Genomic DNA, 21,377 nt, shown 5'->3' on the forward strand with positions numbered 1-21,377 from the left:
CACTTCTCTTTTCTAAAACTCGCTTCTCTGCTTCTCCTTAATTTGCTTGTTGCCTCATACAGATTCCTTGGACCCCATCAATTTGCTCCACAGCCAGCTTTCACTTTCTTATTGCTTTATAATTAAGTGTTGGAGCCAGAAAGCAATCTTTAAGAAAGGCCCATTGATATATTTTACAGAATTCTAGGAGAAGCTTAACCATGCTTTCTACAGTACATACTTTGTTCTGTAATATGTGGAAAGGCCAACCTAATGAGCAGGGGAAGGTTTGACATGAAGGATCCTGGAATAGAATGACTATTATAAGGGGCATCTCAGTTACCTTAGCAATAAAGATAAAGATGAAGACTTCGATAGAGAATTCGTGCTCTCTTTTCTTATTATAGCACAGTTTTTCTCACAAGAGGACACAGTGTTTGAAAGATTTAAATCTATCTCGAATTTTCTTATTACAGAACAAGTCCCTTTTCATGTAAACGCTACATTTATGATATTTGACAAAAGAAAAGAAGAAGAAAAAAAAGCTTCAATCTGCACAGACAACAGACAGATGAAAAGATAAAGTACTTTTTCACTTTCGCTTTCCTGCTATTTCCCGTCCCCTCCACTTATTACCATTCACATATTACAGAGAGAAACGAAGCACTAGGGACATGCATGAATGCTGTCTTGGTAATGGTCATAATGTGTGGTCCAATTCGAAAAACGTCCTCTGATACGGAAAACTGAAAGGGTCGAATGCTAGCGTCTCATCTTCATCAGCGATAGTGGAAGATATCGCCTGCATGTTCATTCCCCACATGCCAACATCATCAATATCTTGACTCTGCCAGAGAAACATGTTCCCCATGTCTATCATGTCAAACTGCAAGAAGAGTTCTTCATGGTTCTTCCATTTTAGGTCTTCATGATTCATGGCCACGGATGATGATGAAGACGGTGGTGGTGCTGCTGCTGCTGGTTGGTACGAGTCGAGGTAGTCATTCCATGTGGAGGTGGCACAGGTGGGATCAATGGACTTGCTTGAGCACGGCCCCAAAATCTCATGGGGCTCAACGAGAGGGACTTCATCGGTGCAGAAAATCGGATTAATGGCAGAGTCTGTTGGAAGAAGACTGGCAACCATGGGGACAAACGGGGACTCCACAAACAGCTCACTGCTGATGCTTTTGTCCTCCTCTGTTACCGTGGAAATGGAGGAGTGTGTCATGGTATTTTGGGCACCTGTGCTTGAATCTTTGCATGTAGCAGAACAGGAAGAAGTCCCCATCTCTTCCTTTGGTGGTTGAGCACTGTCAGGCTGATCACCGGGAGGGGAGATGGGTTTGTGGGTAACAGGATCAATCCCCATCTTCTTTAACTTCTTTTTGATGTGTGTGTTCCAATGGTTCTTTATTTCATTGTCCGTCCTGCCAGGCAAATGTGCGGCAATCTTGGACCATCTGCAATCAAGGTCCTTATAATTGGTGGCAGTTGACAGACAAAATTTCCCGTGCTAAAGAAGCAAAAGTATAAAAGCCTAAGAGTAAAACAAATGAAAGAATTAAGGGCACCTGTTGCCAAGTTGGGCATGGAGATCTATGACCATCTGTTCTTCAAACTCCGACAGCAAACCCCTCTTCAAATCCGGCCTAAGATAATTCGTCCATCTCAGTCTGCAACTCTTTCCACATCTCAGCAATCCTGAAGCAGAACCAACAAAGGACGCATGTTAGCGAAAGAACTCAAACTTCAACCACAACATACAGAACCTAATCTTCTTGCAGCAGAGACAAACCTGCAAGTTTGGGGACTGCCCTCCAGCAGCATTGGCCATTGGTTAAGATGAAGTTGATGAGTTTCTTATCTTCCTCCACAGTCCACGGCCCCTTCTTCAGGCCAACTTTATCACAGCAAGGTTGCCTCCCCATTCTTCTCTGTACTTCAAGCTAACCCCCCAACAAGGTGGATTGGCGAATTTATGCACACAGCACAATCGAGAGAGAATGAAGAAATAAGAGCACCCCTCTCCCTGTATTTCAACCAAAGTCTGGGAGGTACACGTGCGAGGGGCGTGACAGCACGTGCGAAGCTATTGTCTGATAACGGCACTTGAGCTGCTGTTTTGCTTACATTGCAAGGGTGGGGAAGGGAATAGGGCCATGAGGACTTTCTTTCGGGTACACACCAAGCGTGAGATGGCGTATAAAGAGGGATGCTCCTCAATCCTCTCCCTCCTTCCCTTTCTCATTTTCACAACGCGTGCCTGTCATGCTTTCACTCCGCCCGCCATCTATTAGGTGCCGCATGGTTAGCGACTCCCCAAATAATTTTTACTCTCTTCTTCTCAATTCATTTCCTTTTCTTTCTCCGTTATCGTATGTAAAAAACCAGAAGCTCTTACATGTGAATATTCTTCCTCTCTTAAAACATTTGTATATTCAGGCACTTGCTCTTCATATGCTCGTTTATCCAATTCAGCAAAGTAGGTACCTGTTAAACAAGTATAAGAAAAAGGGAATGCATCATATTTATATCTAATCTAACGCAAACATATTCGTGTTTGGTGAAGTGGAAGCTGTAAGGTACGAGCAGCTTATAACTTAGATACCATGACTTGTTAATTTAAGATGATTCCCTCTCATCGAAGCCGCTGACTCTTAAGTTTCTCTTGTTTTAGAAATCGGGAGAAACTCCCGTCTCCCGATATGGCCTTCCTCTAGCATGATAAGTTTTAGCTAATTTTGTTGTTTTCAATGGCGGAGGGGACGACAGCGACCGCTCTTGGAAAATTCCCTTCTTCCCCGAAAGTACCATAATGGAAAAAAGAAAAAGACAAAATCTCGAAAACTATTTTGAGGTAAAGACATGATTTCCAAGGCGGAGGAAATTACACTGTTGACGATTGACTTGGGAGAGACCCATGACAAAGACTTTGAAGAAGAGCAAGGGGGGGAAAGTAGAGGCTCACTTTTCCAAAGCACTTTGTTCTTTACACAAGTCAATGGTTATTAACGCTTTCATATTTTGATCTTCCACAGCACCACATGTCGTCTCCTTCTTCTTTAGCCCAGTGAGTTGGGCGGTGCTTCCTTGGGACATGTGGTTTCTGCTATTATGGCTCTTGGCAGCTTTTGTGATGAAACCAGAAGCTTTTGGGCGCACCCAGCCCGGTTGACCCACCCTCTCCAGCCATGCCGGGCTGCTCTGCAATTAGTGCGCCGTGCCGGGAACTTGGACCCACGACCAAAAGAGGCCGTTGTCCCTTTCTTTACATTTACATGTCCTCGGCCAGCGAGACAAAAATGGAGACTCATGCCAACGTGAGGCCCGTAGACGCGGCCAAAGAATTGGTTTAAGATTTCAAACATGTTGGCCGTGGAATTCAGACCTCAACCTTCTTTGGTGAACTCATTTTTTTTCGTACCAAACTTTTTTTTGTTTTTGCTGAGGTTAACAACTTACTATCTACAAAGGAAAAAAGAAAGACTCGAAAACTCTCCATTTCATTGGCCTTTAAGGGTCCTACGCTATGCTGGGGCCTAGATGGGTAGTGGGCAGTCGCGCCTTTAACTCGAAAATATATATATGTTTCTTACATTGGACATATAACTTGTACCAAACTTTTTTTGTTTTTGGTGTAAAAGCAGTTAACAACTTACAATCTAGAAAAGAAAAAAGACTCGAAAACTCTCCATTTCATTGGCCTTTAGGGTCATATGCTATGCTGGGGCTTAGATGGGTAGTTGGCAGTCGCGCCTTTAACTCGACAGAATACCCCAACCGTTTACTATGAGAATCCAAGCGGGGATGTAATTGGACATATAACTCCGACAAGAATTGAAGCAGGGATGTACTATATATATATATATGTCCTACACCCCCAACTATGCTATGGCTCTTAGGGGCTCATTTTAGCATACTTCAACTGCAAGTAATTTCTTGGAAATCAAATCAAACTTTTTCCATTTTCTAGCAAAAGCTGGAGAAGCACGGGGTTAGAATTTGAGGATTTTCACACTTGTGGGACTTTAGTTTTCAATGTACCTAACTCGTCGAAGTTTAAGAGTTTAGCACCTGAACCTAAGAATTTTTGCTTGAGCTTTAGCAGTATAGTAACAAACATGCTCAAGTTTAAGTTTCTTTCATCTGACGACTTGTTTTTTCGGATGACTTAGTTAGTCAAATAAATTAAATTAGAACTTACATAGGCGCGTTTTTGTTATCTCATCAAAATAGGAGCATGCTTTTATAATTTTTTTTTTCAAAGTTAAAGTGGTTCGCACTAATTTTACCCAAATTGGTTCCAGCTTCCATGTCGAAGACTTACATTGGTCTTCTTCATTTGTTTGTATGGGGCGTCTATCTATAGACTGAGCTCTTTCGGGCTCCATAGGAGGGGCTCTGGCCCATTTATGGGCATCACATGGAGCTATTGTTTTAATGCCACTGGGAAAAAAAAGAAGAAGAAAAATTGGAGACGGTGTTTAGATAATTAAGAATACGTCTGGTTAGAGACGATAGGCCAAACGGCAACAGCTTAGACTCCCATGAAGCTTATCTCGAGCCATGCAACGAAACAGGTGTCTGATTTACTTCTACTTCTGTACGCCCGGCCAGTAACTGGAATACAGCCTAGACAACTTCAAGCACAGGCGTCGCGAGTAGTTTTAAAAAGATAATGGATCTTTTTTGTGTGTGTATATATATATATAATGATCTATTATTTAATTCACCTACAAGGGTCATCTAAGTATGGATCTTGAGAGAAAAATAAAGAAAAAATATGATGATCATTTCTTATTATTTCTTTTTTCCCCTTAACTATTTATAATAATAGACCGGAATCCTCATCAGTAAGTTAGATGATTCTAAATAGATAGAATTACCATTTACTCTTTTATATATATATATATATATATATATATATATATATATATATATAGCTTGGCCATTCCTTCACATCTTCAACAAACCCTACAGCGAAATGAAGATTCTATCCATCCAAGTGTCCCTGTCATATGGATTTTTAAGGTCGTCCAAGTATAGAATCAAAACCGCCGCAGCCAGAGAAAGGCATCAATTACCTCATAGTCATATACGTTCAATTTTGGATTAAAATAGAGACGTAGTAACCTGACAACTACGACGCATGAACTTGTCGTATTTACAACTTCTGAGTTATTACTTATTACCCGGCAAATAAATTTTTGGGAGCGTTTGACAAATTTTCGGGAGCATTTGATAGCTTCGAATTTAAGATCCTCAGAATTTGAGAACCACAGGTTTAAGATCAGACCCTCTCATCTCTGATTTTAAATCGGAGAGAAGTAAAATAAAGTTTTCAAGTGTAGATGCTTAGCTTGATGAAATATGAACTTTACCATGGATATTTTACCACATCTGGAAAAACACATGTCATGACAAATTCACATCAGATCTATAAACTTCAAACCTAGAGTAATCAAACATACCCCCCTCCCCCTTAAAGACCGAGTCCTGTAATATGACCAAGAAGAAAACTATGTATATATTTAAAAATTTTTTGGATGGGATTGATTCTCTACAATTTGAAAACCCAAATTCACCAAGTGCTCCTGTTGTCTATATATATATATATATATATATATATATATATATATATATATATATATATATATATATATATATATATATCAGGTATTGCTGGCTCATATCCCGTATCAAATCAAATGCTTTTCAGATGTCTATGACACCAAGTTGAAGGAACAGCCAGCTAGAGAGAGTGAAGAAACGCGGAGCGGGCAACAGTTTCTTTATTGCATGAGACAGTGGAACAAGAAAGGAAAATTCTAAAGTATAACACTTCTAAAGGGCCAAAACTATTTGATCTAAATTAGATAGATATGTAAGAAATGAAAAAGGGAAATGTTGAGGATTGCTTTGTTCACCAGTCCGCGTCCCTGCTGAAGAAGATCCAACGTAAGAGGTTAAATAAATAGTTGCTTTCATTTGATCAAGCCTTTCATAATGCTAGAACCTTGAGTCTTAACTCATCCCTTAGGAACTTAATGATATGATAATCTCCACTGGCTTTAGAAAAAGCCATCGAAGTGGATCACAACATGCCGAACAACGACTACAATGAATTAACAAGAAATCGGAGAAAGAAGACAGAAAGCCAGTCGCTTCTTTACTGCAAATAAATACAACATGCCGAACAAAGCAGCATGATCGTGTGAACTTCCAAGCAAGCTGAAGCTGCCGTGAATCAAAGCAAACCAACCTAACAACACCATTCGCATGCTATCCAAAAAGCATTGGGGTCCCTACCACGTGTAGTAGTCTATGCAGTCCTAATTGGCAAAGTGGCGGATCTTCGACAAAGAGTTTTGAAACTAAAACTCGAAACTGAAAAAGAACAAGGCTGCAATGCCCCATGAAACTCATCTTGGTCTGCACTAAAGTAAGCTCCTAGACGGTAGCTCGCAAACATGGATTCCGAGAATGAGCGCGTATAGTACACTAGCCACTACAAACCATCCCATTCTTACTTTTCATTCAAGTCTCGAAACAGCCTTGAACCTTTGAGATAAGAGAAAGAGTTGGTGTTTAAACCTCCTATTGAATCCCCAAACCATTCCCTTTGTAAGAAAGAAAGAGACTTCAAGACCTAACAACATTATGGGCTTCCTGCCAACACTAAAATAATGAGCAAAAACTCGAAATGGGCGACATCTTAATGGTCAGAATAGGTCAAGACCCTTATATAATGCTACTCAACAACTACTTACTTGTTGAATGGTTGAACTTCACCAAAGCCGCAGCAGAAGTAATTAAAAATTCTCAAGCAGACAATAAATTTTTAGGAGATTGCAAGGGCTTACATCACATTAGTACTGCAACCATGACAGAAATAAAGGGCATTAATGATCCTCACCAAACTTCCACAAATATATACAATAAAAAACTACACAGAGAACTTCCAGCTTCTATTGTCAACAAGGCAGAATGAGAATTTTGTCTTGGGAGAGTAATTACGATCGCCATTAACTCCTCAATAAGCAAAGGGGCCTATCAGTTGAAGAAGCATCGGGCCGGGCCTTACCTGGAGCGAGTAAACTGACCATTGATTTGAACCCGTTGCTGGATCATCTCAGCATGACATATAGTTGACGTCATAATGATTAATGTTCAAAATTAACTTTAGAGAACACGCGCCTTTCAAGCTCCACATGATTACAAGGAGAGTCCCTTTCCAGATTGTCTTATGAAGAGATTTTTGACGAATAAATATATAGGCAGAGGTGGAGCTACATGTGTGCAACTGCCCACGTTATCCCTTCAATGTTTTTTTATTTTTATAGTAATATTTTTACATATTTACTCGGTTATATATATATAGTGTCCTTTTGAAAAGAGAAGTACGTGGGAAAATTTTTCTGCCTCGGCCGCTGTATATAGGAGACAGTGAATGACAGTACCAATTCTCATGTCAAAATTTTGAGAACCAACTAAAGGAGATTATCTAGCAAATTCAAACAAAACTTAGTTTTCTGAACTAAATTCAGATTCAGCATAAAATCCCACATTTATACGTGATTAAGTCATATCTTTAACAGATGAGAGCTGAATCGTAATGGGATTAGTGACTGGACCGAGGCTTTGAATTCAAAGTAAGACAAATGCATGTCATTTACCTCTCTAGCTGCAATGGCGCCTGCAAAGCCTTCGCCCATGAGCGTGAAGGAGAGGAATCGAGAGAGAGAGAGAGAGGCAGTGAAGATCGAATTAATGTTGTAAGCAAAGGCAATCAAAGATGTCTCCGACGACAACGACGGTTTCGCTTATGCCGGAAAAAGCACCACTTTGCCAGAACTTTCCTTTTTCTAAAGTGAAATTTTCCATCTTCACAAAATTTAAGATTTCTACAGGAAGTTTCCTGCTGAAAGAAACGAAGCCTTCTGGATGACAATCATTTCTTGGAAAAGTAAAAAAAAGGAAGCAGATTGTGTAAGACATATGTATCGCTTAAAATTAGAATATTGATCCGCTTTTCTTTTCAAATCTCACTTTCTTACTTTCAAATAGTGAATGTATGTGTGACGCCTGTTTGGATCTTATGACGGATACCTGTTTCAAATAGTCAAAGTTACTTTTTAAACTTTGAGTTTTCCTGATTAAGTTGGCTGATACAGTGTGTTGTCCCTTCGATTTCTGTGAAAACGGTAGCGCATCAACCATTCAAATCTGCAAGGTAGCGCCACAGTAGCCCAATTCTGAAGCAGACTCTGAACCCCAAGAACATGAAGAAGTTTCAGCTTCTCACGTCAACCCCACCTGCAAGTCTTCTTCGTCGGAGAAGAGACTGAAGAATCCGCTCCACCCCCACGCTGTCAATATGACATTATTGACAAAAACCCATGGAGGGCCAGTAAGTGGTTTAAAGTTTTCACCTTATTAAATCAATTTAAAAGTAATTTAGATTATTTGTAAATTCATAATAAACTTATAAAAAAGATGCAAGCCGATATACAACGATAGGCAGCTCACAATGGCGTGTATTTGGCATCGCAGATCCAAATTTAATCTGCTTCTGCTGTCATATAATAAATGGATAGGTTTCATCACTTTGAACAGGTATCTATCATAAGATTGATCAATTTTGAACAGCTTGCAAAAATGACAATAACAACTCAAAAAGCAGATAATATTTCCTCTCTTGTAGTTGTTGATCAAGTCAGCGCCAATATACCAGTTCCAACAGCAAGTATTCAGAGAGATTTGATTTTCCGGCAACGAACAATATCAGATTTTACTTGGTAATATAATAGGGAAATAAATGAGTCAGTTATGCTTGGGTTACTCACATTGAAAAGGACCCATTTGACACCTTCAATGATGAAGAAATCATTAAGCATTATCTTCAAGATATAAAAGCTGATGAAACGATTACTGAGTTAGTTCTCCATTGTAGTTGTTTAATTTATTTTTTTGAGGCCGATTTTAAGTTTGTTCATAACTATAATTTATAAATTGAGAGACCATAAAATTGGGCCGATAAGTTGTCAGACTGGTCGATAATTTATTTTTTAATAATAATTTGTTTAAATATATATATATATTGTTATAATTAATTATATTTAGATATTAAATTATATTAAAATACATATTTTGATTTTAATTTGACTAAATAGAGAGCTAGGTATCGAGCTCAGGCTGCAGTCACGGGCTGTGGCCTGACCCTCGCCTGCCTTCTTATATAACTTCATCTTCTCATGTACATCATTGTATATTATCCTGAACTTCGTTATATGTGTCATACTAATGCATGATTTTTCAGTATGGTTAATGACTATCATTGTATATTATCCTGAACTTGGTTATATGTGTCATACTAGTGCATGATTTTTCATGTGACAGTATGGTTAATGACTAAAATACTTTTAGTTCATACTGAAAAAGAAAAGTTTTTTGAAGACAAATTGAAAATAAAAAAAAAAAGTAAATAAAACAATGAAGAACATTTTTTTAATAAATTATCAAAACATCTTTCCCTCCTTTACTGCGCATGTAACTTTCTTTCACACTAATTGAAGCCTTTTCTTTCACACTAATCAGAATATTGTCATTTAAAACTCCTTGTTCACATCTTTTCAATCCCACCAAGTATTTATTCCTTGTGACAAACATTCACCGGATTCAAACTGCCGACTGTCCATCTCACACCTATAGTTTGACAAACCATGTCAACTCATTTAGCTCTTAGATTGTCATGCTTTACAAGAACCCAACATCTTGACCAACAAGACTCCATTTTCAAGCGAACATCTTTCTACTTTCATCACTCTGAGTACTTCCCATGGATGATTAACATTTGCCATATCTCATCAAATTACAACTGCCCGTAAGTAGAAATAGTTTACCTCTTAAGTCTTAAACCAAGGCTACCAACATACAATTAAATCATGTTTTGCAATTAAATTGTTTCCAACATATAATTAATATAACTTGTTCTAAATGCTAGAACTAGTCTAACCACTAACTATTCAATCACAAAAATTAAATTTTAATTCAAACCTGAGGTACCAACAATTCCACTAACCTAATGTAAGTACATAAATTGAAACTGCCATCGAATTAATTTAACCGACGGAGTCCTACTTCTAATCTAGAAATAAGAAGCTAATTTTTCTTTATGGATTGTCTAAAACTCTCAAATAAACTGAATTTATAGTTGTCAGCAAGAAACTTAACCAAATAAATAAATAAAAGGCAATTAAAGTAAATATTTTCTTTTATTGTATTTTTAAATTCTTTTACTTAAAATGACATTATTCTACAAACCATATTGGGAAATGTCAAACATTTTTACGAATTTTTGTAGATCTAGTGTGGCTGCTGCATATCGGCCGATACGCGTCGATGCGTTGTGTCGTCAAGAATTCCGAGACGATAACTTTTGCCGTGAAACTACTTCTTCCAAAAGAAAAGGGGACTTTACAAACATGTTGCGAAAGTTGAGTCGTAGGTAAACGCCCATGTTGAAATTCTCCTGCTCATTGCTCCGTCGCCGGAGCGCCCATACCCTGGCAGACTCTCCAAGCCCGAATCTGAAGAGGAAGATTGAAGAATGGAATAGGTTGAGGAGAGGAGGGGAAAGGGGAAGAAGGATGAGCTCTTTGTCCCTGTTCCAGAGTCCAAGGCGTTTCTCGATACAGCCACCATGCCCATGATCCTCACGGCCGTTGCCATCGCTTTGTTTGCAAAGATTTTGATGATGGTGCGACTCTTACACCTTTAGAGCCCTAAATTCGCTATCCACACTAGTTCTCCTATTGATTTCTGGTGATGCTGTCTTTAGTTTTCGAGCTTTTGTTGATGATGTTCCGTCGAATTCTTGACACGGTCCCTGTTTCTATTTATTTTTTCGGTTTCGTTTTGTGTGCTTAAATGTCCGTCAAATGATGTGATGAGGAGGATTTTAAAATTTATGTTTCCTTTATGATGCTATGTTTTCATTTTTTGGTGTATTTTGAAGTGAAACTTCATTTCGCTATATGTCATGGCAAGACGCCTAGATTGTGTAATAAGTCATCAATTTCTGATGCCGAATTTGGTGGTTCTCTTCTTCTCCTTCGGATGGCATTTTGAAGTTCAATCATTTCTGGGAAACCGTAATCTTGGTATTCTTTTGGGCCGATTTATAATTGTATCTATGCCGGTCTAGCGTCCTTCAGGCTTGATAAAATGGTAATGGAACACCAGTGTTACAAAACTGCACGACTTTTCCTTTTTACATCCTTTTGTGTAGTTTCTGATGCTCAGGGTGCTGATTCTTGGAACCTCCTTTGGTGGCAATTGCGAGGCGGTCTTTTTTGTATTTGCCTTTTAAACCAACAAAAGCATGCTTCAAATTTTTGTTCAAAGTAATATTGGGAAGCTTATGCAACTATCTGTTAGAGCTTCTGTTTATGATCTGATCTAGCTAATGATACTTAAATATGGTAAAGGAGGATCGCTAGAATAGCGTGGCCACATACTAGCAGCATACAGTTATAATGCAGTTCTGTGAGGACTGTAAAGAATAGGTATGTGGCTGATAGAATCCAAAAAGAGCTGTAAATGAACTAAGAAAGAGCACCATGAATCAATGCACAATGATAAGAATCCTGAACACAAACAGTTGATGTGCATTAAGGCACAAAACTGAAAATTAGATTTGTTAGAATAAATAGAAAGAGAACTTTAAGGATGAACTGGGTAGGCCCGTAGGGAATGCTGCCCTTTAGCTGTTGGACGTAGCCAAGTGCTAGCTTACTGCTACCTTGGCAGCAAAATGATATATTTTTTTAGAAAAGGAAACAAATACAAATAAAGAAATGTACAATTAGTCCTAGATAAATTATATTTTCGTTAATACATATAAGATATTACTTATATTCTGAGTTTCTAACACCTCCTTCAAATGTACAACGCAATGACCAAAAGTTTGCAAAGGAGGATCGCTGGAAAACATAAATTTGGTGAAAAAATTCTGCATTTTGATATTTGGACGTCACATAGAGGAGATAGATTGTTTTTTCTTAAATATTTTTCTCTGACAAAATTATCTTTATATGCTTTATTTGCTCACGAAAATTGTGCATGCAATATGGATTGTGCTTTTGTTATGATAACATAATTTAGTAGGCCAATCCAGATGAATTCCGATGTTTACCAGCATTGTCTTATACCAAACAATTTTCATTGTTGTAGTAGTCATTGTTCTAGATTCAGCCTCAGTAGAAAACAAGGAAACCTCTTGTTTTTTCTTACATTTCGATGATCTAAGTGATTCCCTTAAGAAACAAAAGCGTCTGTCATTGATATCTCTTCCCCAGTTGGTATACACAATTAATTTAAGCTAGGAAGATGAAGAATGAACTCTCTTATTAATTGTTCCATTTATATATCGATTCTGAATCCTGCACGCATATGAACTTAGGATAGTGCATGTTGAAATTGGCTTGTAGTGTGTACAAGATGAGCTATATCAGTCTGGTAATGCTGAATTACATGAGTGATTCAACAAGGTTGTATGAGGTTGGATTTTTACAGGAACATGGTGAAATTTATGTGTTAAATGGGTCAAATAGTAATAGTATATGGAAAGATAAGCCTCTGGATTCTGGTCCTTCTATGCATGATCTTTGATGTCTTGCACTCTAGGAGTTCTGTCACCTTGTCTTGCCAATAGAGAGAGAGAAATATATATATATATATAGAGAGAGAGAGAGAGAGTTTGGGTGTTTGTGCATCATAAAACCCATCTATCAGAGATCTTAGTTTGTAAGCCTTAGTTTTTCAATATTGTTTTTCTCATGAAATAACTTTTTATCAAGGCGCCTTTTGCCTCCACCATCTGTTTCTTAGTTGGGACAAACTGTTCTCAATTATTCAAAGGGATTCATAGAGTTGAGTAATGTCTAGGGCCTGTCCGTGTGGCCAGGTCCAACATACTCAGTTTTCAGAAAGAAACCGGATACTGTAAACCCTGGGTCTATCTATGTGATATGAACCTGGGATTTCGCCAGTTATTACAGTTTCCTGGTTCATGTTTGCAGGTTCACTTTTTGGCTATTTTCTTGCTATACTACTACATAACTTGCTCTATGTTTGATGCTGTCCCGCGATCATATACTCCTACTGAACTCTTTTTTTCTCCCTCCTGATACCATAACATTTTTAGTCTGATTTTTTGGCAGTACGATGACAGTAAAGCACAAGAAAGGCTAGAGCGCAAAATACAGAATTCGCCTGCTGGGCAAGGAACAGTGAGGATGCTCACTCGTGAAGAATGGGAGGAAATCCAGGAATTAAGGCCACGTACTCCTTTTGAGTCCAAACTTGCTCGTCCAAATGCACGCATAAGGACTGGAGAGCCTGTACATTTGGTGAGTTTTGTTCTAGTGGATACTAATTGAGTAAACTTCTGTTGAAATTGGATTAACAAAAAACATAATGTCAAAAGGTTAGTACCCCATCCAGAAAAAATAAAGCCTTCATTGTTTATTATTTCGTTGATGGTGTGCTATTCTATCTGTGAGAAAGAAATGGAACGGTCGTCTTCCAACTGCTTTCTTGTTGACTGATAGTCTGATATGACCCCCTTCATGAACAGAATTTATCGTGTTGAGCGGTCCTAGAAGCAACAACCTTTTTTTTTTTTGGTTCTTTGTTTGTACAAATAACACACCTCTACAAATTTGTAAATTTTTTGTCGCATTGATAATAATCATGCACCATTTTTTGCAGGAAGACATCAAAGATTGGACTATTGATGTCCTTACTGATGCACTCACAAGAGTTGAAGAGGCCATACGCAACAACCGAGAGGATAAGTGACAGATGAATATGCTTTTCAGGTTGAGAAGAAAGGTTTGGAAATACAGCACAGAAGACAGGGAAGGCTGAGCTTTCTTGTGCTTGAACAAGAAAACAGTTTGTATTCCAGGAGCTGTTGAGAAAGCATGTAAACCCAATTTATGCTTCTCGTCCCAAAGATGTTCAGGGAATTTCTTGGGAAATCTATCTTCATACTCTGAGCTTTCCCTTGAACCTCAGTATAGAGTTCCCAAACACCTTTTGTCCTCGGCTTGTGGCTTTGTTTCACCCTTGTGCATCATTGTTCCACTAAAGTTACCAACTTGTTTCAGTTTAGAACTCGTTTAATTCATTTCTTCCAGGTAAATGTAGCCTTTTTTTGGTTCTTCAAAGGTAATGAATGCATGTCAGGAACTGTCATTCTACTGTATAGAGTTGAATTTTGAGGTTTTTAAGTTGAGAAATTTTGGAAGTCTAATATCTCTAGTTAATCCTTCTCTTGGCACCATTTAGTGCAGGCCTGCTTCATCCAGTTTGCGTATCTAAAAGAAAACGTTGAAGACATGGATGTTTTGAGGACCTTTTTTGTTCTTTTCAATGGAAAAGATGGCAACTTTAAATTGTAATAGTTAAAATGGAATATTGAATAGCACGAAAGTGCCAATGCAGAAGTTCTATCAAAGGCAGGATCCTCCCCATCAACATCCCTATCATCTAAATTCATAATATACGACTCCTTTATACGCAAATAAGCGGATGGACCTCAGATGAGAACCTGCTTATCTGCTCTGACATTGGTCTACTGTGATTCTTAATATCTCAAACCATATTTCCAGGATCTCTAATACAAGGCCGCTAAATGTATCTTAACCGGTGGCATATGCAACATGTTGTGGCAGTAAAGAATTAAAATACCCTTCCCAAAGATGAAACCTTAGTTCAAATCTAAATCCTGCTGCTTTGGGCCCGGAACTCTCTCACGTAGTGCTTCGAGGTCGAGCCTCACCCAGCGTTTTTCTTTTCGAGGAGCAGGCTCATTGAGTGGGATGGTCTTGGCACAGTTTCTTGCATTGAAACAGAAGAAGATTTCTGTAAAGAGCCAAGAGCAAATCATGTCAACGTTGTATTTTCAGCTCAATCTTTTGAGCATTTAATTTTCTGGCAACGAAAAGCTGCAACTCCTTAATCTAGTGCAAGCATTTTGAATAACAAGACGAGAACTGTAAATTAAAGCTTTGTACGCAGGCGCACACAAAGACAGAGCGAGCGAGAGGGAGAGGGAGAGGGAGAGGGCTACAACTCTTAATCTGATGCAATTATGCAAGCATTTGAAATAACAAGGCATGAACTGTAAATGTAAACTTTGCAGAGAGAGAGAGAGGGCGACATCTCCTTAATCTAACGCAAGCATGTGAATTAACAAGACAAAAACTGTGAATTTAAAGCTCTGTACAGAAAGTGTGTGAGAGGGTTAAATCTGCCTTCCCATATGCGGAATTCGTAGAAAACAAAAATCGAAGCAAACCAGTATCAACTGGGACAGGGTCGATCAAATGGTTGACAGCCCAGATAACAATCAGAGCATATGAACTAGATCCATCGTGCCTGATCGAATTTGTGGGAGTCATCACAGTATTGACAGGATGCCATCATCAGCCGCAGAATTAGCTTAAAAATGGTAGTCGTTTATGGCCTGTAGAGAACCATATAAACAAGCAGTTACATGCACATTAAACAGAAGAATGCAGAGGAAAAAAAAATTGGTTAGACTAAATTGAAAGCCAAAGAATACCTCTTTCAAGCTTGCCCAACACTTCGATTTCTCTTTTAAAACTTTGGTGGGATAAGGATCCCCCGTATATGGTGTTTTACTTATCGTATTTTAGAGCAAAATGTATACTTCTTGTCAAATTATCAAGGGAACCAAAGTAACAGAACAGAACGTCGAGGGCTATCACATGGTAGAGAAAGAAAGATTTACCGGCGTTTCCTAAAATTGCGTGATATATTAAACATTTTGACAGCTTAAGAACGGTAACCTTTAGTCTAGTTAAGGAAGTCTTATCTTAGATTGAATGTGAGAGAGAAAGGCTATTCCATCTCAAAATTTGCAGCAGTACTGTTATCAATCTCTTATTAATAATTAGAAAGAAGAATCATCAATTTGTTATACAGAAAAAATTAAAAGTTTTCAATAAAAAAAAAAAGGATCTCCGAGAAAAAAACTGTAACAAATATAACATCAATTGCACTGTGGATTTGTTCCGAGAGTATGTCATTGAGAAAATTGTGATTCGAGAAGCTTATTTTGGTTTTCACTTCTTAATTTGCTTTTATACTATTTACGATTATGATAAAATTATGATTTGATATGATCACAATTACAGTTTAAGAAGATTGAAAACTTCACGATTATTATTTTTTCCTACGGTGCAGGAGACTTTAACTTTTTTATCGTAGTAATGTTAAAAAATAAAATAAATTTTAATGTGGACCAATTGGTAGATATGAACTTTCGACAAATAATGACGGCAATTACTCTATTAATATAATGACAACTAATAAACTGATATATTTGGCAAAATAAATTCAATTAGGAATTGAATTGTAACAGCTTCACAGCCTGTTTTCTGCAAAAAAAAAAAAGGAAAAAACTGTGTGATGCCTAAAATGGGAAACGGCAGCAGGTCGCCACCCCAACAACCCTAGATAGAGAAATTGACCCGTCATTGACTAGTTTGGATTTGAGACTGGATCTCGGACCCGAATCCGCTTTCAGCATTTGAATCGATCGGGAGAAAAACGAACATCCTCTACTCCCAAAGCTAGAGCGCGTCCACCTACATTAATTGGATGTGGATCTAGATCCCCTAGTGGATCCGATTGACCTGTTATGATTTTGGATCTAGTGTCGTTAAAGACCAGGATTCCCAGGTGTCGGCCCGAGATTCCAGAGAGAGAGAATAAGAAAATGCCGATTCAAGGGTGCGCTGGCGAATGAAGACCCTTTTTCTAAAATTGGTGAAAGCTTCTGTCTATAAGATTACAAAGAGCACGTAGGAGCTCTTCACAGGAAGAAAGAGAGAAAGAAAGTAAGAGAGATTAAAGAGTTCTCCTCTCATCATATTCAGGGGAAGGAGAAGAGGTTTTTCTGGGGGAACTCTTGTAGGACGATGGGTGGGCATGGAGGGATCGCCGATGCAGCAGATGGCCGGAATTGTCCGTCGGAGACCGACAACCCGGCTAAGGAAATCGGTGAGTCGGCGAGCTAGCCTTTTGCTTTCTTCCTAGAACAGCTGTTCGTTTTTAACATGAAGAGAATTATATTTGGTTGGTCTTGTTGCACCATTAATGTTACGCAGTTTTTGTCTGTGCTTCATATTCTCGTGGTTATTGCATGCGTGATTTTCTGAGGTCGAGGACGAAGATGACCAATTGGCTAAGGATTTCTCTTTACTTCTGAAGATACCAGAAGAAAGATTAGCATGAGTTGTAGTTAAAAGCACACAGAAAATAGGAAAAAGATACAAAGGCATATAGAATGTTACCAACTTTGCTGGATGTGAAAAACTTTTACGGGTAAATGCAAAAGTTTCTTCCTGGAAACAAATACCAAAAAAATTTTTTACTTACTTTTCAAATTGACATGCAAAACGTGTGATCTGTAAAAAAAATCACATGATAAATCTCTGATAAATTTAAATGAAAATTTTAACCCAGTCGTAGGAGTGCAAAATTTCTTCCCTTTTCCCAATACCAACCGAATGCCGGTCAATTTATCTTCAGATAGGTGGTCAATTGTCGTTCAAAATAGATTGTTTAGGAATTCTTTTCATTCCAGACTGCCTGATATTTTTCTCTGATTTCCAAAAACCGTTCTGAATTTTTAGCAAAAAATAGTAAATACTTACTGCTAATTAAAAACCTTGATTTCACTCACAAACAAATATACCCGAGGAGAGCACGAAGTTGCAGAAGGTATTCTGTTCTTGTTCAGATCAGTTTGTATTTTCTGGTGCAGTAGTAAACGCTAATGGCAGCTCATGTCAGCTCTTTGTTAGACTATATGAAAAAATTGACGGAAAAAAAAAGGGAAGAGAAGGTTGCCCACCACCAGGGAGCAGAGGCCGATCAGTGGTCTCCTGTGACGGAAAAAGAAACTGTTGAGTTCTCATTGTTCAAACTTCAAACTCACTGATTGTTGTGGTCATTGTACTCAGAAATGGAGGACTCACCAATTGAGCAAGTGCGGCTGACAGTCCCAAACACGGATGACCCATCCCTACCCGCCCTCACGTTCCGGACATGGACCCTCGGCCTCATCTCCTGCGTCGTGCTGGCCTTCCTCAACCAGTTCTTCGGCTACAGGAAGAACCAGATCACCATCACTTCGCTCGCTGCACAGATCGTGTCGCTGCCCCTCGGGAGGCTCATGGCGGCCAAGCTGCCGAAGAAGATGATCAGGGTGCCGGGGACGAGCTGGGAGTTCTCGCTGAACCCTGGCCCCTTCAACATGAAGGAACATGTGCTCATCACGATATTTGCGAGTTCTGGTTCTGGTGGTGTTTATGCTGTTCACATTGTGACCATAATGAGGGCCTTTTACCACAGAAGCTTCAATCCCCTTGCTGGTTTTCTGCTCTCACAAACCACACAGGTGAATTCCCACTTCTTTAGTCTCTAGATTCTCTACAGTTGTTTAAAACAGGAAATTTCACTCTGGTTAATTATATGAAATTTCACTTCCTTTGCTCCACATTTCTATTTCTTAAAAGTGAAGGAATTTTTTGCAGTTGCTTGGTTATGGATGGGCTGGTATCTTCAGGACTTTCCTTGTGGATTCTCCCTACATGTGGTGGCCGAACAACTTGATTCAAGTCTCCTTGTTCAGGTCATCTCTCTCTCTCTGCTCTCTCTCCGCGTCTCTTTTAAATGCTAAGTGCAGCCATGGAAGCTTCATGGTCAAAGTAAAAACACACAAACCAGTTGGTGGGTCGTCTTCTTTGGATTGGAAAACGGATTTTTTAAATTAAAGAGATGTTCATAGACAAGAAATTTCTGAGAGGGATAAAAAAGTACGCGTGTGCCGCAGGACCCTGCATGAAAAGGAAGTGAGGAAGAGGAGGGGGGTGACAAGGCTGCAGTTCTTCATGATCGTGTTCGTCTGCAGTTTCGCCTACTACATCGTGCCGAACTACCTGTTCCAGGCCATCTCCCTCTTCTCCGTCGCCTGCTACATCTGGAAGGACAACATCTTCGCCCAGCAGATGGGATCGGGCGACCAGGGGCTGGGCATCGGGGCCTTCGGGCTCGACTGGTCCACCGTCACCGGCTACCTCGGCTCCCCTCTGGGCTCGCCGGGCTTCGCCATCCTGAACGTGGCGGCCGGCTTCATTCTGTTCCTCTACGTCCTCGTCCCCATCTCCTACTTCAATAACTCCTACCAGGGCAAGCGCTTCCCTTTCGCATCCTCCGGCGTCTTCGACGGGCAGGGCCAGCCTTACCATCCCATGTCCGTCATCAACCCGAAGACGTTTGAGTTCGATCCCGTCGCCTACGCCAAGAAGGGTCCGGTCCACCTGAGCAACTTCTTCGCCCTTGCTTACAGCCTCAACTTCGCCACCCTCACTGCCGTCTTCTCCCACGTGATCCTCTTCCACGGAAGGTACATTTCCCTGGCTCTCTACGATATTATTATTCTACTGCGTTACCGCTGCACGACCACCTTGTTTTTTTCTTCTTTCTGGTTTTATATCAGAGAAATTTCCAGGCCTCTTTTAATGTGATTTTACATCTTTCTTTAACCATTTGATAGAAACAGTGTTGTAGAAATATGAAATTAATTGAATCGAACTTGCCGTAGATCCAAAACCCAATACCACGTCTTCTGTTTCTCTAAATTAATTAACAAAATTTAGATGTGGCTAAAGCTCTGGTGTCTTATGCAGGTCGATAGTGCAGATGACCAGAAAAGCATTCAACAGAGAGGATGAGGATATACACGGCAGATTGATGAGGAAGAACTATAAGAGGGTGCCGGAGTGGTGGTTCAGCATCATTCTTGTTGTAACGATCGGCTTGGCTTTCCTCACCTGTCTCGGATTCGGCGGGCAATTGCAGCTTCCTTGGTGGGGGATTATACTTGCATGTGTTCTTTCTTTCGCCTTCACTCTCCCCATTGGGATCATTACATCTACCACTAATCAGGTAAGGCCAAGGACACCATCTCATTAATTGCCGTTTGCTAAAAACTTGCTTTAGTTGCAGAACAAGTAAGTAAAGCTGGAGTTCATCTAGTAATGGTGATGTGTGGAATGTTGGTCTGTGCAGCAACCAGGGCTGAATGTGATCACGGAGATGATTATAGGATACATGTACCCGGGCAAGCCTCTGGCCAACGTTGCATTCAAGACGTATGGGTACATCAGCATGAGCCAAGCCATTTCTTTCCTTTCCGATTTTAAGCTCGGCCATTACATGAAGATCCCACCAAGGTCCATGTTCATTGTTCAGGTGCTGATCGATCTCCTTCTTCCATGACTTCATTTTCTTTTTTTCCTTCTTACCAACATCGCAGCACAATCTGATCTCTCTCGTTACGGTTTATGCTTAAAATGTATGGATAATGGCAGTTGGTCGGGACGGTGGTGGCGTGTTCGGTGTACTTCGGGACGGCCTGGTGGCTCCTGCTCAGTGTCCCGAACATCTGCGACGCGGCGAAGAACCCGTTGTGGAGGTGCCCGAACGACGCTGTCTTCTTCAGCGCCTCGGTCATATGGGGGGTGGTCGGTCCGAACCGGATGTTCGGAAGCGAAGGCCTGTACGTGAAGCTGAACTGGTGGTTCCTGGTGGGGCTGCTGGCGCCGCTGCCCGTCTGGGCCCTCTCCCGCGCCTTCCCGGAGAAGAAGTGGATCAGACTCATCAACGTCCCCGTCATCCTGGGAGCCACCGGAAGCATGCCCCCCGCCGGCGCCGTCAACTACTGGTCGTGGATCATCGTCGGCGTCGTCTTCAACATCGTGATCTACAGGCGGTACAAGAAGTGGTGGGCCGACCACACGTACGTGCTCTCCGCCGCGCTCGACATCGGCCTCGCCTTCTCCGGCGTGGTCATCTACTACGCTCTTCAGGCATGGCTCGGCCCCGACGACAGCTACGGCGTCCAGTGGTGGGGGACGCTCAACGACAGCTCAAACTGCGACGTCGCTTCCTGCCCCACCGATCCCGCCATAATCGTCGACGGCTGCCCTCGCTTCGCTGCCTAAATGCTCTCGACTCCGGCGATGGCTTGATCCTTAGGTCACCAAAATGATACAATGTACATTGTTTGTTTGTAAATAGACTTTGGTTGGCTGAATGAAGGGCTCTTAGTTCTTTATTTTAAAATTCTACAGATGTTTTCCCTTGGCTATATAAAAGACTTCAAGATCAAGACGCTCTGGACGCCATGTATGGGATGTTCGGATGCTAAAAGCAAACACGACACCTGTTCCACGACCGGGGAGCATCCCCTTCCGATTAGGGCCTTAAAGTCCTTGACAAATTTTAATATG

At 40.2% G+C, this 21,377-nt stretch overlaps 3 protein-coding genes across 3 annotated transcripts; 2 read left to right on the forward strand and 1 right to left on the reverse strand.

Moving 5' to 3' along the window:
* Positions 1 to 403: 403 nt before the first annotated feature.
* Positions 404 to 2,270, reverse strand: LOC116259004 (transcription factor MYB20-like). Its single transcript, XM_031636584.2, has 3 exons — positions 1,778 to 2,270; positions 1,554 to 1,683; positions 404 to 1,442 (listed from the first exon to the last, which is right to left on the reverse strand). Exons 1-3 carry the CDS (start codon positions 1,908 to 1,910, stop codon positions 680 to 682), a joined length of 1,026 nt encoding a protein of 341 aa, XP_031492444.1. The 5' UTR covers positions 1,911 to 2,270; the 3' UTR covers positions 404 to 679.
* Positions 2,271 to 10,472: 8,202 nt separating this feature from the next.
* Positions 10,473 to 14,303, forward strand: LOC116258507 (uncharacterized). Its single transcript, XM_031635677.2, is given in 4 exon segments — positions 10,473 to 10,601; positions 10,604 to 10,741; positions 13,206 to 13,394; positions 13,756 to 14,303. Coding segments are annotated over 4 exon segments (519 nt in total). The 5' UTR covers positions 10,473 to 10,499; the 3' UTR covers positions 13,846 to 14,303.
* Positions 14,304 to 16,997: 2,694 nt separating this feature from the next.
* LOC116259554 (oligopeptide transporter 5-like) lies at positions 16,998 to 21,089 on the forward strand. The gene is made up of 7 exons (XM_031637411.2): positions 16,998 to 17,079; positions 18,045 to 18,481; positions 18,618 to 18,715; positions 18,917 to 19,489; positions 19,773 to 20,031; positions 20,155 to 20,337; positions 20,457 to 21,089. Exons 1-7 carry the CDS (start codon positions 16,998 to 17,000, stop codon positions 21,087 to 21,089), a joined length of 2,265 nt encoding a protein of 754 aa, XP_031493271.1.
* The last annotated feature ends 288 nt before the right edge of the window (positions 21,090 to 21,377 follow it).

This window comes from Nymphaea colorata, chromosome 8 (genome assembly GCF_008831285.2).
Source record: "Nymphaea colorata isolate Beijing-Zhang1983 chromosome 8, ASM883128v2, whole genome shotgun sequence".
Classification (NCBI taxonomy): domain Eukaryota; kingdom Viridiplantae; phylum Streptophyta; class Magnoliopsida; order Nymphaeales; family Nymphaeaceae; genus Nymphaea; species Nymphaea colorata.